This window comes from Mizuhopecten yessoensis, unplaced genomic scaffold, assembly GCF_002113885.1.
Source record: "Mizuhopecten yessoensis strain PY_sf001 unplaced genomic scaffold, ASM211388v2 scaffold8807, whole genome shotgun sequence".
NCBI lineage: Eukaryota > Metazoa > Mollusca > Bivalvia > Pectinida > Pectinidae > Mizuhopecten > Mizuhopecten yessoensis.
Genome location: NW_018407731.1, coordinates 292,981 through 312,028, shown reverse-complemented (window position 1 = coordinate 312,028; position 19,048 = coordinate 292,981). Strand labels below are relative to the sequence as shown.

At 36.3% G+C, this 19,048-nt stretch overlaps 1 protein-coding gene across 3 annotated transcripts; it reads right to left on the bottom strand.

The window, feature by feature from the left end:
• Positions 1-299: 299 nt before the first annotated feature.
• Positions 300-19,009, bottom strand: LOC110456563 (phosphatidylinositol 3,4,5-trisphosphate 3-phosphatase TPTE2-like). 3 transcript variants are annotated; one of them, XR_002463598.1, is made up of 16 exons: positions 18,949-19,009; positions 17,781-18,010; positions 16,669-16,869; positions 15,852-15,971; positions 14,861-15,027; positions 14,390-14,454; positions 12,966-13,026; positions 12,432-12,513; positions 12,057-12,207; positions 11,799-11,879; positions 9,981-10,086; positions 9,423-9,520; positions 8,684-8,779; positions 5,869-5,942; positions 3,772-4,474; positions 300-3,647 (listed from the first exon to the last, which is right to left on the bottom strand). XR_002463598.1 is itself a non-coding variant. In XM_021507372.1 (15 exons), exons 2-15 carry the CDS (start codon positions 17,996-17,998, stop codon positions 4,363-4,365), a joined length of 1,632 nt encoding a protein of 543 aa, XP_021363047.1. In that variant the 5' UTR covers positions 17,999-18,010; positions 18,949-19,009; the 3' UTR covers positions 300-4,362. The 3 variants fall into 3 exon arrangements, 2 of the variants coding, with proteins under 2 accessions (XP_021363047.1, XP_021363048.1); XM_021507372.1 differs by having other exon boundaries at positions 300-4,474; XM_021507373.1 differs by having other exon boundaries at positions 300-4,474; positions 18,890-18,994.
• Between the last annotated feature and the right edge of the window lie 39 nt (positions 19,010-19,048).

The window sequence follows — 19,048 nt, the reverse complement described above, 5'->3', positions numbered from 1 at the left end:
CCCCCCTGAACCTAATCCTAACTTTTCTTCTCCTATAGCGGACAACACCCTTCATGTTACAAAGTTGACTCCCCTTGGCCCAAGGATGCTCCAGACCATGTCAGGATAATATTCCTTTACAGTACTTATGGAGTAGGATTTTAAAGATTGTCATATACATAAGAATGTACATGTAACAGGAAAGAGAATAGTGTGCTTCTGACGGGGATCGAACCCTCGATCTCCTGGTTCCTAGTCGGACACTCTACCACTGAGCTAAAGGGAAATTCTACCACTGAGCTAAAGGGAAATTCTACAACTGAGCTGAAGGGAAATTCCCTCTAGCTCTAAGCTAGAAGGTGACCTTAATCCTATGTACAATTGAACCCTGCCACATACATAACTCCCCTATTTGACCCTACACCCCTCTGCCCCAAAGAAGGATTATACAACCTCCATGTATACACTGACGTGTCTCCTTGGCACTATTAAAGATGTTCAAGACCAAAAGAAGTCTAAATCCACTGAGCTGTGCTGGACTAGTAGTGTATAAAGGGAAAGTTACAACAGATTAACTGATGACAGACGCTGCACCATGGTGTAAGCTAACTTGGCCCTTTTGGGGCGAGCTTGGCCCTTTTGAGGCAAGTTAAAACAGATTTCATATTGTTAGCACCATTCCATTAATATTTTGATTTATCACCAAATAATTAGTGTTCAAAATTAATATAAAATTTATAATTTTAACAATATTTGTTCTATTCTACGGTTATAGTAATATATATTAATTTTGCATATTTAAATAATTTTATGTTGTGATACATCCTGGCAAAGGGGGCATTTATAATATCACAATAATCATCAGCAATCTTATCCACTAATAAATCATTGAGTATAGCAATTGTTAACTTACTATTAACCTCAGTGAAAATATTTCAAATACATGATTATCCTATATGTAAAGTATATAAAATTAACAAACAATTTAATTGACATTAGAGGTTACTAATTCAGGATACCAATCCACTACACCAGACTAACCGACAGATATATAATATAACTACATGTGTATCTAATTGTATAATACTATTTTGAACATCTAAGGCAAATGTGTACTGCAATGTACATACTTTGTAAGAGGTCGTCGCACCTCAAAGCCGCATGTCCGTGAAAACAAATCAAACAAAAACCAAACATTTACTGAAAACAACAACAACGGGACTAGATTTAAGCTATCTGCATCCATAGAGCTACAACAATCACAATTTGTAGAACATGACTGATCTTAACAATCACAGCACCTCACTATACATCTGTACCAGGATACTATCACAAGTATTCAAAGTTCATATTAATATACTACATATTGTATTATTTAAACTGTCACTTTCATATTGTTATATCATTTTAAGCAGACTAGATGTACATATGTATGTAATAAAATTAAACATCAATATATCTAATGTTTTACAACCTATTGCACTTTACAAAATACTTTTATCTTTTTCAATGAATTTTTTTTATGATTGGAGAAATTATATATTCACTTATCTTTTTAATAATACTTCTTTTTATGATTATTTTTCAAACTTTGTTGAAATTTGTGGGAATTTCAGTTCATGAAAGAGTGACAGAACTGTTCTGATTCTTTGTATCAGGAAGGCACTCGTAATATCCTTGAGTCCTTGAATTTCAGCAGGAATTAAAAACATGAAATAAATATATTTCAAAACAAATGTGATTTACAGACATACCTGGTTGGTACTTAAGCAAAAACATCATTTAATATAAAGTACACATTTATATGGCACAAATATATACAGCATGATTTACATGTAACCAATGTGTTAAAAAGTAAAAAGACCAAAATATTATCTGATTTTCTTTCTGCCCTTTTTATCATTGCATGAGGGCACATTCACGCTCCTCTTTTCATCTGCCTCCTCACTTACTGACAATATCTGTCAAAGTTCCATATTTCTTTTTTCTTAAGTACTTTATGTATCTCCCTCAATAAACTGGCCTCACCTTTACAAATTCTTATCAACTGGTGGAAATAGATTTGTACCGTTCATGGTATGTGATAGTAGTGCCAGTGAGAAGTTTGCAGGGATTAGTTTTTTTGTTTGTTTTGTGTTTTACGTACGTCCTAGTAACGGTTGTGGTTATTTAAGGACATGCAAAGTTCTGATGTTGGAAGAAAACCAAAAGGCCTGGAGAATAACCACTGACCTGTGGCCAGTACCTGGTGACTGCCCCCAATGTAGGCCTCAAACACATGACCCAGTGGTTGAGGGCTGGTGGTCATAGATAGTCAGATGCCTTGACCACTTGGCCACCGTGCAGCCCCTATAAAATATTTCTGTTACCAGAAATCAGATTTCTAAAATCATCCTTTAGTAAACTATACAAGAAGTATATATAAAAAAAATCGAAGGCAATTGTCAAAAGGATTTAAGGGTACCAGGTAAACAAAATCTTTGAATACTGATCTCAATATTCAACCTATAGCAATTAGAACTTCAATGGTGTATTAAATGAGAGAAAAATCAACATTTTGGAACATTGCAAAAAGTCAATAACAGGTTTTGTATTGTATAAAAACAGTATGTTAACATTGTCCATTGTCCATTGTCAATGTAATCTATATAGGACAATTCCAATTTCAGAGAATATATATCTTCTAATTTACATATTGACTCAAATACAAGTTGAAACATTGTCTTTAAAGAACCCAACCCAGGTTTCCTTTTGAAATGTATCTGGTGATTTTAGAATGATGATGTTCCTACATTTAACGATTTTACATAATCACTAGCTGTGCTGGTTTCTTAGGGGGATAGAGTATAACAACAAAAGTACACATAACCACATAATACTCTCAAATTATGACTGGTGTGGCACTCCTAGTGACTAGAAAGTGTTTCATTCTGATAGCACATGACTTGTAAAACATCACGGACAAACATCACGTACACAAGTTACAGCTTAACTTAATTACATGTAAACTATAACCTTCACTTCCACCGCTTCATGATAAAGTATGATGATTAAAAGCACATGAGAGTATGCTCTGGTTAAAGTACATGTATACTAATTTACAACCTAGCCTCAAACAATGGAATGTATCATAATAAAATCCAGAATCACAAAACTGTCTGATGTATAAAAATAAACATTAAATTATTCAATACAAAAGTAAGTAGATAATGTTATTACAATAACAGGAATGTCTCCCTCTACCTGTTTTATATTAGGAATGTCTCCCCCCATCTTGTTACATAACATGAATGCCTCCCTCTACCTGTTTTATATTAGGAATGTCTCCCCCCATCTTGATACATAACACAAATGTCTCCCTCTACCTGTTCTATATTAGGAATGTCTCCCCCATCTTGTTACATAACAGGAATGTCTCCCTCTACCTGTTTTATATTAGGAATGTCTCCCCCCCTCTTGTTACATAACAGGAATGTCTCCCTCTACCTGGTTTATATTAGGAATGTCTCCCCCCATCATGTGACATAACAGGAATGTCTCCCTCTACCTGTTTTATAATAGGAATGTCTCCCCCCATCTTGTTACATAACATGCATGCCTCCCTCTACCTGTTTTATATTAGGAATGTCTCCCCCCTCTTGTTACATAACAGGAATGTCTCCCTCTACCTGTTTTATATTAGGAATGTCTCCCCCCATCATGTGACATAACAGGAATGTCTCCCTCTACCTGTTTTATATTAGGAATGTCTCTCCCCCCATCTTGTTACATAACAGGAATGTCTCCCTCTACCTGTTTTGTATTAGGAATGTCTCCCTGACTTTTCACACAACGGAATGTTTCCTCTGACTCCTTATATTATAAAAGCAGAATGTCTCCCCCAACCTCATTACAAAGTATTTACCAGGAATGTTTCCCCCAACAAAAAGTCCTAAGCACAGCCTCCCAGGCTAATAAGCCACCTGTGTACTAAATATAGGCATGTTGACTTCAAAGCCTCAAAGGAAATCCCAAGAATCTCTTCCTCATAAGCAACTTCTGATACTGTACCTCACTCAGTTATATACCTCACTCTGAAACTTTTCCTCACAAAGATACCTCACTCAGTCAGATACCCCCTCTCAGTTAGATACCTCACTCTGAAACCCTCCCTCACATAGATAACTCACTCAGTCAGATACCCCCTCTCAGTTAGATACCTCACTCTGAAACCCTCCCTCACAAAGATACTTCACTCAGTAAGAAGTCTTCATCACTAAACAAATCTCAATCTCTTAAGTAAAAAAAGCCTCCCGTAGCCATCCTCTCCTCTCCCCTCCCCACCCCCCAGTCTGAAACCTTCCTTTGGCTGGGCAGAAATCCTCCCTTGGTCAGCAACCCTCCTCAGTCCTCATCAGCATCTTCAAAGTTGAGTTCCACTGCAAAATGGTCTCTGTAAACCTCCTTGGCTTTCTTCTTATGGGGATTGTCGAGTTCATCTCTTGTTAAGCGCAGCCTAGAGAAAAAAATATCATAATTACACTAGATAAACAATTACTAAGAGTTCACTACAGAAATAATTATTATGAGTACACTAAAGAAACACTTATTACGAGTACTGTCTAGAGAAACAATTATTACGAGTACACTAAAGGAAAAATTATTACGAGTACTGACTATTACGAGTACATAAAAGGAACAATTATTATAAGTACTGACCAGAGAATATTGATACAATGAACTGTAATGTATCGATCATTGCCAGCTTACCAAAGACTAATTAACCAGTCAATGTTACAACGTAGTTTAACTGATAAATTCAGTAACTTTGATTATTTCTTATATTTCTGTGCTTTGAGAAATATTTTAAGACTCTTTCATGCACAGGGGTGTAGGAGATAGAAATTCCACCCAAGGAGCTTTCAAATTTGGTAAAACCTGAGGCTTTGCCGAGGGTTTTGCTAAATTCGAAAATCCTGAGGGTGGAATTTCCCTTTCCTACACCCTTGGGCAAGAAAGAGTATTTTTCTCTCATTCCATCCACCAGAATAAGCTCAGAAACCATGAAAATTCGTTTGGACTGGCCTACATTTTGAAAATATCAAGTTTTCCCCCCCAAGCTTTTCAGACGAAAACGAATTAGCCAGCCAGATTAAGCCTATCCCATATTTTCAAACAGTGATTACGCAAAAAAATGAATCCCATCTTTCTAACGTGTACGGTAAATATATTGTAAAAGGTTTTAATTTCATCACGTCGCCTTTTCCGCATTGTGCATCGTAGAGTTTCAAATTTGTGACGTCACGTCATTGTTGAGCCATTGTGACGTCACGTCAAGTGAAATGGGGTGTAAGATAGAAATTTCCTACACCCCTTTCTTACCCTGGACAGCTCTGTCTTACACACAGAGATATGAGAGAAAACGGTTTATCACATAAGGTACTATGTTATCCCGTGAATATACTCATGTCATATTTTTTTGGCTTATTAACCAATGTAATATGACCTATCAGCCCTGTGATTGGTTGTAAGTTTCAGTTGTGTCAATTGCGACATCACGCCTAGGACAAGTACATGACGTCATAGACTTAAGCACTGGAGTAAAAATGACGGTTTTACATTTCAAGGGTGCATGAAAATTGTCGTCTTACACGAATAAATGCCACAAATCTTGATTATGTGATAAAAAGGATCTTGCACTCGTTATCATTTCAAAACTCAGCACAAATTTTTCATTTCAGCTTGCCAGAGGCTTGCTTAAAAGAAAAATTCTTAAGAATCGTTTCACAAATGTCACATGAAATGGAAACTCATCTAAGATTTATTGATTGAGAAAAAAACTGCAAGAAGTTGATATATGTGTATCAACATTACAAAATCTTTAGGGAAGCTATGTATCTCTATACTTACTTATTATTTTCAATGAAGGAGGTATGAAACCACAGGAAAAAGGCACAATTGTCATAAATCTTAGGAATGTTTTTCTGCAATAGAACAATACATAATGTGATTACAACAAGTTTGCTGAGTGACCTGAAAGGCCCATTAACACAAGATTACATTAAACTGATATACAAACACAACAATTATAAGACAGGAATGAGTAGACACATGCATAATAGATTCTTAACATGAGAATGTTTAGGGCGGTGTTCTATTGTTTAATAATATGATATACATATTGTGTAGAAATATGTTCTCATGTGAAGAAATATATTCTATTGTGTCAGGATATATTCTATTGTGTCGGGATATGTTCTATTGTGTCAGGATATGTTCTACTGTGTCTGGATATATTCTATTGTGTCAGGATATGTTCTATTGTGTCGGGATATGTTCTATTGTGTCGGGATATGTTCTATTGTGTCGGGATATGTTCTATTGTGTCGGGATATATTCTGTTGTGTCAGGATATATTCTATTGTGTCGGGATATATTCTATTGTGTCAGGATATGTTCTATTGTGTCTGGATATGTTCTATTGTGTCGGGATATGTTCTACTGTGTCGGGATATGTTCTATTGTGTCGGGATATGTTCTATTGTGTAGATATATGTTCTATTGTGGCGGGATATGTTCTGTTATGTCGGGATATGTTCTATTGTGTCGGGATATATTCTATTGTGTCTGGATATATTCTATTGTGTCAGGATATATTCTATTGTGTCGTGATATATTCTATTGTGTCGGGATATGTTCTATTTTGTAGGGATATGTTCTATTGTGTAGGGATATGTTCTCCTGTGTCGGGATATGTTCTACTGTGTCGGGATATATTCTATTGTGTCAGGATATGTTCTATTGTGTCTGGATATGGTCTATTGTGTCGGGATATGTTCTACTGTGTCGGGATATATTCTACTGTGTCTGGATATGTTCTGGTGCATCGGGATATGTTCTACTGTGTCGGGATATGTTCTGTTGTGTCGGGATATGTTCTATTGTGTCTGAATATGTTCTACTGTTTAGAAATATGTTCTATTGTGTCGGGATATGTTCTATTGTGTGTGTCAGGATATATTCTATTGTGTCGGGATATATTCTGTTGTGTCAGGATATATTCTATTGTGTCGGGATATGTTCTATTTTGTAGGGATATGTTCTATTGTGTAGGGATATGTTCTACTGTGTCGGGATATGTTCTATTGTGTCGGGATATATTCTATTGTGTCGGGATATGTTCTATTGTGTCAGGATATGTTCTGTTGTGTCGGGATATGTTCTATTGTGTCTGGATATGTTCTACTGTGTCGGGATATGTTCTGCTGTGTCTGGATATGTTCTATTGTGTAGGGATATGTTCTACTGTGTCTGGATATGTTCTATTGTGTAGGGATATGTTCTACTGTGATATGTTCTATTGTGTCGGGATATGTTCTACTGTGTAGGGATATGTTCTACTGTGTCGGGATATGTACTACTGTGTCGGGATATGTTCTGTTGTGTCGGGATATGTTCTATTGTGTCTGGATATGTTCTACTGTGTCTGGATATGTTCTACTATGTCGGGATATGTTCTACTGTGTCTGGATATGTTCTACTGTGTCTGGATATGTTCTATTGTGGTGGGGTATGTTCTACTGTGTCGGGATATGTTCTATTGTGTCGGGATATATTCTATTGTGTCGGGATATATTCTATTGTGTCAGGATATATTCTATTGTGTCGGGATATGTTCTGTTGTGTCAGGATATGTTCTATTGTGTCGGGGTATGTTCTTTTGTGTAGGGCTATGTTCTATTGTGTAGGGATATGTTCTATTGTGTAGGTATATGTTCTATTGTGTCAGGATATATTCTATTGTGTCTGGATATGTTCTATTGTGTCGGGATATGTTCTACTGTGTAGGGATATGTTCTACTGTGTCGGGATATATTCTATTGTGTCAGGATATATTCTATTGTGTCGGGATATGTTCTGTTGTGTCAGGATATGTTCTATTGTGTCGGGATATGTTCTATTGTGTAGGGATATGTTCTATTGTGTAGGGATATGTTCTATTGTGTCAGGATATATTCTATTGTGTCGGGATATATTCTATTGTGTCGGGATATGTTCTATTGTGTAGATATATGTTCTATTGTGTCGGGATATGTTCTGTTATGTCGGGATATGTTCTATTGTGTCGGGATATATTCTATTGTGTCGGGATATGTTCTATTGTGTCAGGATATGTTCTGGTGTGTCGGGATATGTTCTATTGTGTCGGTATATGTTCTATTGTGTCGGGGTATGTTCTATTGTGTCGGGATATATTCTATTGTGTCGGGATATATTCTTTTGTGTCAGGATATATTCTATTGTGTCGGGATATGTTCTATTGTGTAGGGATATTTTCTACTGTGTCGGGATATGTTCTATTGTGTAGATATATGTTCTATTGTGTAGGGATATGTTCTATTGTGTCGGGATATATTCTATTGTGTCGGGGGATGTTCTATTGTGTAGGGATATGTTCTATTGTGTAGGGATATGTTGTATATCTTAATGTATCACTTACCTTTAGCATACATTATATATACCAGCAGAATATGTCATTAACATCAAGTTCAATAATATATAACGTAACATTACGAACAAAGGACAAATCATTCATCTCCGTTTGACAGTGTTGGTGACATATTGTGTATTTCACAGAGTAGTGGTAGCAAATTATCCAACTCTTTGATTAAGCCAAACTTTTTTTACCATATCTCATAAAAAAATGTTTAAACAAAGTACTTACTGCAGGTGAAAAGAAGCGTAGTTTGACGTCGGCGAACAAAGTTGGAGAATTCTGTAGGTTGACAACAATGCTGTCGCTGTCCGTGTACTTCATCATCTACAATAATAAGAGACGTCATTCAAGCTCAGTCTTGTTTTAGTTTAGAAGTGTCCTCGGTAGTAAGTCTACTTCTAATTGAATCTCTGTAGAGGTATGTATCTGTTACGTGTAGTTCAGGCGTGTCCTCCGAGGCCACCTTAGTAAGTCTACTTCTATTTCAATCTCTGTAGAGGTATGTATCTGTTACGTGTAGTGAGGGAACTATCTGGAGCTCCATTCCCATCTGAGGCAATTCTGGTAATAAGCCCCGAGGAGCTCCGATTCCAATCTGAGGGGCTCTTCTTGTACTAAGCCTTGTGGAATTCTGCTTATTTGTATTATTTAATGTTCATCCATAAACAATACTTATCTCTGTTTTTAATCACAGAAACAAATGAAGTCCCAAAGGATTTAAATTTATCAAAGCTTTGACCACTACAGTTCAACAGAAGGCTTCCAACTTGTTTAATGAGTTTGTTTTTAGTTCACTGGTTAACATAAGAACACCTTTGAACTCTCAGGAGTACGCTATGATAGTGGTTATGTCTGCTGTTAGATTGTTAAATTTGAGAACTGAGTTGCAGAGGTGCCATATCAAACATTTATCGGAAAGTTAGAGATATTTGAATATTATCAATACTTAAGGTTCTGCCAAACCTACCTGACAATTGATATTGTCACCAAATCGGCATTCATATATGAGCAGTCCGTCAACTCTAATCTCCATAGAAAAGTCAGAGCCGTCTCCATTGCCAACACCTACAACCAAAAGCACAGCCATATACACCATTTCCAATATGCTACCTCCTAGGAGGACATGATCTGAAATATTCCTTCTCCTAAACAAATCTATAGGTCTACGAGCACATGATCTGAAATATTCCTTCTCCAAAACAAATCTATAGGTCTACGAGCACATGATCTGAAATATTCCTTCCCCTAAACAAATCTATAGGTCTACGCGGACATGATCTGAAATATTCCCTCTCCTAAACAAATCTATAGGTCTAGGAGGACATGATCTGAAATATTCCTTCTCCTAAACAAAGCTATAGGTCTACGAGGACATGATCTGAAATATTCCTTCTCCTAAACTTATCTATAGATAAAGATCATATCTTAAACTGAGCACTCACAACACTCCTATTTGTGCACTAAAATGTACATCGTCATCAGATCTATTAATTAGTCTAATCAGTATCACAGTGTTTACTGGTACCTGTGAGGCCTTCAATTTTAACAGATGTCATTTTCTTCTCTTTTCGTGGAGGTAGTTGTCCTTTCAGATCTTTCTTCACTTTTTCATAATATCCAACATATCTACTCTGAAAAATGAAAATAAAAAAAATGAAGCTCATGCTTATGGCCTAGTTGATGTTTCTACTTTACATGTGCCAATAGATTTGTTAGTGTAAACTTTACTCTCACTGTAATTAGCTTGGGACCCATACACATTTGTTGTTCCACCTTAGAAGCAAATGCTACTCCAGTGCTATGGAAATGCAATGCAAACACTACACAAGTACTATGGTAATGACACACAAGCTGCTATGCAAGTGCTATGCTCTAAATGGAAAACATCACATATACAGGTGTGTACATGTGATCATTATGTAAATCAATAGTCTATGTGTAGCATTAGCATTGTAATGAACAAGGTCAAAATCTTAATTTTGAACATAGATTGTCATTGATATTCTAAATTTCTTGTCTCTTCACCGTTAAATCATTACTATTTACACGCATCATATACTTTCATATCTGTGAAATATCTGAACAATCACCATAATTCTTAAACTCTGAGAGAACACTCTCTTTGTACAAGTAACTTCTATACCAGGTTAACAGACAGAGGATATCTCTGTCCTACACAAAGGTTTCTGATACATCTCTATCTAACACACATGTATAGGAGATATCTCTTGCCTAAAAATAGGTATGGGAGATACTGGAGATAACTATCCTACAAAACCAAAAAGGACGATAACTCTATCCTTCACACCTATATGGGAGATTACTCTTACCCTGGACAGGTGTATCCACACTTTTCATGGTGTGATATATCCTTGTCTCACCCTAGGATTGAAACAGGAGATTCTCTCCCAATTCATAACATTGTATTACATCATGTCAACAACAGCATCATGTCGACAATGCATTTAGCCTGTAACGTCAACATCACATCATGTACATGAAATGGTGAACAGGGTAAGATAAATAGGTTCTCTAACCCCTTGATTGGGAATCTCAACCCTTGGGGAAAGATTCTTAAGTTGTCAAACCCTTAGCAAAGCCTGGTGTTTGGCAACTTAAGAATCTACCCCTTTGGCTTGAGATTCCCCTATCTCATTCCCAATATGATGAAAGATTCTATTAATCCTACACACTGATATGGAAGAAAAGCTCTATCCGAGGCCCCTTTTGCGTATCTGGTTCAACCAGTTGATACTGTTGAACCTGAAAGAAAACGACAGGTGCAGATCTGAACTGAGGCTGACCTCAGAAATGTTGGGCACGTGTAGATTGAGGGGTTCAGACATGCCTGACTGAAACTAAAATGGAGACTATTGCAAGATCAATCCACATGTAGATTTTAATATATATTTCATAATTTAGTGGGCGCATGGAAGAATGACATATTGTTCTTTATATATTGTAATTTATTCTACGAAACTGCGCAATTTTTAGCTCTGCCTATAGTTCGGTCCAAGTGCATTCGTTTATCATGGAATATTTCTGCCACCTGAATCATTTCAACCGGGATACGCCAATGCGACCCTTCACACTGATATGGGAGATAACTCTACCATATGCACATTCGGAACACCTCGCATATGCTACCTAGTTTCGTAGAAAATGACGAAAGGGTATTCCGAATGTCATATGCATTGATATGGGAGATAACTCTATCCTACACACTGATATGGGAGATAACTCTATCCTACTCGCTGATATGGAAACATAGCTCTTACCTTCACCTAAGTACTGGAAATAACAATATCCTATAGGTATGGGCAAATCAGTCAATGATATCTACCTGACTCGGAGTCTCCACTCCCTGGAATGTCTTGCCAACAGTTAAATCTGTTCTCCTGTCACCAAAGTAGCCCAAGCTTTCCTGTAAAATAGGACATCGTAAACTTAAATACAAAACAAATATTCCTTTGTTAATTGCCTCAACTGGAATAAGCTTGTTTCAATTAATAAACAAAAAGAAATAACAAACTGATTTTTCAAAGTTCACAAGAATGTATTTGTTTTTCTTTGCTCTAATCAATGGTATCAAAAACGTTACCTCTGCATCCTCAAACAAGCCACAGTCAATGAGCCAAGTACATATCATTGTGCCCGTCCTACCCTTGCCGCCTTTACAATGGATTGCTATCACATTCTGTGGATCCTGGTTCATAAACTCTCGTGCATTAGCAGTGAAATCTACCATCTCACTGTCAATGAATAAAAAGAAAAATCATTTCAAATTTTCGATATATATTTTTTATGTTAAAACTTATGTGGATTCTACACATGAGTATTTGCTGACAATACAAACATTTACATGCAATTTTCTTTTTTTCACATCTTCAAATACCAATATGACTGTTATTAAAGCATTCAGCTGTTAAAGATACCCTTCAATTATAGTTGGTAGATACCTGTATTACAAAGTTACCTTAGTCTGGGGACATTGTGATCGTCTATGAAAACACGTTCCACTCTGTTGTGGAACAATTCCTCATCATAATCTCTTTCACCTGAAATGTAGAAAATATCAGCATCAGTACCATCATTCTTTAATTGCTTTTAAATCATAATATTTGAAGTCCTTCATCCTTAAATACCTCTGATCGTACACCTGTAGCCCCACAAAGGGAGAGCTTAATATTATATTTTGTATATTCAAATCTCACATGTATACCAGTTCAGACCCTGCTCATGAATGGAAGCCATCATTTTCTGGTGTTCTTTCGCCGCTTCGCTATGCCACAGATAGGTGGCGCTACTCCAGATATTGGCAGGGACGGTAACGGTAACAAATGTATGCGTTTCAATTCCCCACCAAGCTACTACTGTCAGCCTAAAGCTGACCTCAGGCATACTGACCTATGCAGGAGTATATTTTTGATTACAACTCTTGTGACTTTTGCCTTTGGCAAACAAACAAAATGTTATGAAGCCCCATGAAATGTTATAAATCTAAACTTACTGCAAAGGTTATAAATTCTGTAATGGTCCTTGTGTTTTTCATCAAAGAATCTTGCCACTTCCTAAAAATAGAACGTAATTATGAATGCCATTATGAGCTTTGGTATATGAACAGTACACTTTAATATCTTTTGTCGTTTCTGGTGCAAAAATTACTGGAATGCATATCAAAACAAATTCCAATCTAACTCATAATACTGAGCACTGGTGGACTATGAAATACAACACTGACTCTACAATAAAATGTCTACTTACAGTAAAAAATTTATTGGAGTTTACTCTATAAGAATTCAACAGTAATGAGCTCGTGNTACTTTCTGAGTCGGTGATCAACTCGCTCTGACTATACAACTGTACTTTCTGAGTCGGTGATCAACTCGCTCTGACTATACAACTGTACTTTCTGAGTCGGTGATCAACTCGCTCTGACTATACAACTGTACTTTCTGAGTCGGTGATCAACTCGCTCTGACTATACAACTGTACTTTCTGAGTCGGTGATCAACTCGCTCTGACTATACAACTGTACTTTCTGAGTCGGTGATCAACTCGCTCTGACTATACAACTGTACTTTCTGAGTCGGTGATCAACTCGCTCTGACTATACAACTGTACTTTCTGAGTCGGTGATCAACTCGCTCTGACTATACAACTGTACTTTCTGAGTCGGTGATCAACTCGCTCTGACTATACAACTGTACTTTCTGAGTCGGTGATCAACTCGCTCTGACTATACAACTGTACTTTCTGAGTCGGTGATCAACTCGCTCTGACTATACAACTGTACTTTCTGAGTCGGTGATCAACTCGCTCTGACTATACAACTGTACTTTCTGAGTCGGTGATCAACTCGCTCTGACTATACAACTGTACTTTCTGAGTCGGTGATCAACTCGCTCTGACTATACAACTGTACTTTCTGAGTCGGTGATCAACTCGCTCTGACTATACAACTGTACTTTCTGAGTCGGTGATCAACTCGCTCTGACTATACAACTGTACTTTCTGAGTCGGTGATCAACTCGCTCTGACTATACAACTGTACTTTCTGAGTCGGTGATCAACTCGCTCTGACTATACAACTGTACTTTCTGAGTCGGTGATCAACTCGCTCTGACTATACAACTGTACTTTCTGAGTCGGTGATCAACTCGCTCTGACTATACAACTGTACTTTCTGAGTCGGTGATCAACTCGCCCTGACTATACAACTGTACTTTCTGAGTCGGTGATCAACTCGCTCTGACTATACAACTGTACTTTCTGAGTCATAGTAAAATAACTCACCCTGACAGATAGACAGTTATTTCTGAGTCAAAGTGAATTTAGTCACCCTAACAGATAGACAGTTATTTTTGAGTCAAAATGAATTTACTCACCCTGACAGATAGACAGTAATTTCTGAGTCACTGTTAATTAACTCACCCTTACTGGATTCCTATACATTGCCATCATCCCTTTAGATGGAAATGACATAGCAATCACTCTCTCTGGAAAATTAAAATCAGTTTTAGCATTTCCATAATGACGAAGGCTTTTTTCTGAAATTATGTAAATTACAGTATATGATTCAATCGATGAAAACTTGTCTCTTGCAATGATACTCTACTTGGTAATTAATTATATTTTGTAATATATTATAGAAACAAATATTTTCATATAACATTCTACCCAAGCCATCTTTTCAACAGCTCTTTTTATCATTTTATTTCATATTCTTATATAAATTAGTTAATTAACTCATTCATCCCTGATATTCCATAATAAACTATACCAACCTGTGAATTGGAAGAGCCCAAATGTGTCTTCAGGGATGAATGAGTTAAAGGTGTTTGGCTACATAAATGGTCTATTTACACTGTAAATGCTGTAATCAAGCTTAAGCAATGAGTTTACCTGTAATATAGCACAGATCCAGATCAAACCCATCCTTTTGGTATCGCCGCTTGTTCTGGGACACAACACGACGGGAAGCTGTCGCAACGTGTCGCCGTTGCTGTACCATAAGGTAGATAACTCTCAATGCTCTGATAATTCTCACCACTCGACCAATCACAACCAACCTACAACATCCAATATTACAATAACCTTGAAATTGATGATTTTAGTAATAAAAATATTGATTCCAAGACAAGTTGGCAGTTGATTAGATTCTTTCATCTAGATTCACAGTCAGAAAACCTTGTTAAATCATTATAAATCTTTATCATAACAATGTCTGGGAGACCAAGTGGAAAATAAAAATGGAACAAATGATGAAAGTGTCACTGGATTTAGTATTTTTACAATCTATGTCAATTTACAAGTTATATTTCAGACATTGGTTACTCCCTCATTAAAGTTTTACAGTGGCCTGAGAGACAACAAAGCCTATGGTCTGGTCCTACTTTTATGCAGTAACATATAAAGTGGTAAGGTACATGCAGTACAAGGTATTTTGACAATTGAAGGTCATTGCCATCCACCTTGTAAACTGACAAGAGCATATTTAACCTTCAAATCTCCATCCTTCATTTGAGAATTTACAAAATTAGGCTGAATTTGTTTCACTACGGTACCCTATGTCAATTTCACAATACATGTAGTATAATTTTATACTTGATTAACAGTCTCACAAGTCTATAAAGCTATCAAGTCTAAAACTACAAACTTACCAGGTAAATAAGTGGCAAGTTGTCAAGGTAACATTTCATAGAAAAACGTATTTAAACATGCATACATGCATGTATACTGTGTACCAATAACTGGCCAGATTCCAGATGGACAGACAGATAGTATAAACATAGCCCCAAAAGTTTGCTGGGATTCTAGCATACACCCAAAAATCTTGTTACTTAATCCACATATAAACCCCATAGCATGGGAAATGTAATGATGAAGGACCTACCTGATATAATCGATGTCTTGATCAGTTGATGACAAACCAATGTATACCATATCTAGGATAAAGGATACAACAATTACCCCTCCATCAACCATGTCCAGGATACTGCTGAAAAATAGCCGCCTGCAAAGAAATTAAAACAAGGAAACTCACTTTAAGACAAACATATGAAAGGTAAGTTGGATAAGTTATCTGTAAATTAACATTGATATCATCATCAACAGTTATTGTAGGAATGAGAGTGAATTCACTGTCCGTCCTCACTGTAGCAGATGCATTTCAAAAGAGATTTTTATAAAATTTTACACAAACTTCAAGTATGAGAATAACTCAAACGAGTTTATATCTTTCAGGGTTCCAATGTCAAAGATAAAGCAACAGTAAATATTGATTGATACCGATTATTGATAAATCATTTGTTATATACAAAGGAGAATTTTGAACATATCTTTGGTACGTTGAATTGGTGTTTCAGGGTGCTAAGGTTAGAATAAAACAATTCCATTTGATTGATAATTTAAAGCTGATTATTCAAAACGTTGATAGTTTTACACTGTAAACCTTTTTCAATGATCGATTTGGAGTAAAATGAGATGTGTATCTTTCACATAGGAATCTCTCTGATAGATGTGATAAAAGTATCTTTGTATACAACCTATAATAGATAACATTTACATTGCTTCAAATGATCAACACCCTTTGAATAATTGGTTTTGGGCAATCTTTTTGATACTTCATAAAAAGAGCGGAAAATACATGCAAGCGAACATTAAATGTAATTTCTAATACTTTTAGTAAATACCAACTGACATTAACTTACTCCAGATAAAATATGCGTGCTGCCACCTCGAGTAGGAAATAGGTGATGATACAGTGGGAGACAATCTCTAAGCCACTGCTGGCACTGTCTGTGTTAGCCAGCCCAATAATGGTCAGGGTCAAATCCAACAGGATCAAAACCACAGTCAGGAGGCGGAATAAGATATGCTCAATGACAGCCTTGAACTTGGACTGAATGAGTCTGAGGGTAAATAGACAAATCATAAGTATGCAGACAAATCAGCTACTAAATAGGACTCATATATAATACAACATAGTGCTAATATTCTAAACTAGTTACAAATTTATATTCAATAATTGCCATACATGCCTCACAAGGAATCTACATAAAAAAGACTTAAGTAACCTAAATTTGACCCCCATCATTTTTTTTTAATCCCCTTAAACCATGTCTCAAAATTACAAATCACCTGCTCAGTAACAGAAATACTCACTTTTTAGCATAGCTCCATCTGGTGGATTTTGCACAATATTTAATCATGTGCCAATTTCAAAAATATACTACATAAAAAGCTAAGGCCAGGCAAAATATATGTGTTTCCTGAAACATTGTTGGAAAAATTTAGGGTAGGTAGGTATGGTAACAATTTTTTTTTAACAAATGATTTTATATGGTTTATATAGGAGAGTGATCTTGACTTTAACAGTGCCTCTTTGAAAATTGCCTAAAAAAAGTTTAGGGTAGGCACACAAAATTAGGGTAGGTAAGGTTACCGGAAACAACAAATATTTTTGTCTGGCCTAAGCTTTTGCTGTGTAGACACAGGTTTGTAAATGGCCAAAACTGTGCTCATAAACCAAATGCAGTATTTTTTTCTTGAAAAATTATAAAGCCCACATAGTCCACTTCATCATATATATGTATATGCCAATTTTAATGCTGATTAAATAAATATTTGTTGATACATGTTATATTACAGTGGCTATTCGATCACTGTACAAAAATATCACCCATGGTCACGTTAGGCTACTGTATACTGCTACCTCAGAAATGTTGCATCATTTATAAAATCCGAATTCTGGATTTTATTAAAGTATATTAAGGCAGTGATCTATTGTATTATGCCTACACGATGAAAAATTTAGAATTACTTCAATCCAGTAAGTTGAACAGACTGGGCAGGATCATCAACATATTCTAAACCGGCTTTGTTATCCGATTCATAGAATGTCACTTGTCCTTCCTCCGCAGGGTCATTAACTTGAATGTGTGTATCTTTATTCTCTCTACCTTCCGCTGTAGTGACATCAATTTCAGCTGCCCCCTCAGGCTCACCCCGATCCGAGTCAAATCTCTCATAGTTACTCATGTTAGCATCCACCTTAAAATTCACAAAAAAGTACAAATAACTAAAACAACTGAAAAATAAGATATACTGAAGTATAGTTTTTCGAAAAAAACATCTTTTCAATTAAAATGTCACCCTCACGGAGATATGATAATGCTGATTCAAGAGCAAATTCAATTTAACTTCCTCTTATCTGCAGTGTACTTTGTAGATGCATGTATATACAAAGTGTAACTAAGGAGAGGGGAAAATGCATGGCCAGACCAGGGTTCGAATCCAGGACCCTCCAAACTCTAATCGGGCACTCTAACCAATTGAGCTACGTCAGGTCGCCAATGATCGACCCAGTCCAGTTTCGCTACAGAAGTAATAGGAAAAGAAAAGTGCAAAACGGTACCTCTTAACTCCAGATGGTTGCATGCCAAAGTATTACAAAGGTTGTTATCAGTTCTACACAAAACAATGTGTGATCATTACATCCCAGAATTATTCATTTGTGATTGCAGAGAAATGAGATCATGCAAAAATGTCATAAAGGATTTCAAGCAAGGTTATGATTTATACTTTGGGAGACAGCAATATGTTGATAATAGATAGAACCAATTCAGGCAATTGTTTTGTCGAAAATAAAAATCTTTTGCGATGTTGACAGGTTTCTAGCAGCTTTTTATACAGGACGGTTAAACACATAGTCCTTTCAATTATTTATCTTCATATACTTAATTTCCTCCACCAATAATGATATTAAAGACATTCAACACTCGACAAAAGAAGGCCACAGCAAAAAGGGGGTGTTTCTCACACCCTTGAAAAAATCGTCTGCTTCATAACTTCTTTTTCGAGAAATGACATGAAATCTATAAAATGAGCCGTCTTCTACAAGTTTAATATTACATAAAACAGCTAGCATACCCGTTTTTGAACACATGAACACTTTTTTTGTTGTTTTTACACCAAATACCCGTGCTCACATTTCAGAGACAGCTCTTCACGTTTTCCTTCTCCCGACTCAGTATCTCGTTATTATGTTAGATGACATTTCATTGGAGAATGATTTCCAGTAAACCAATC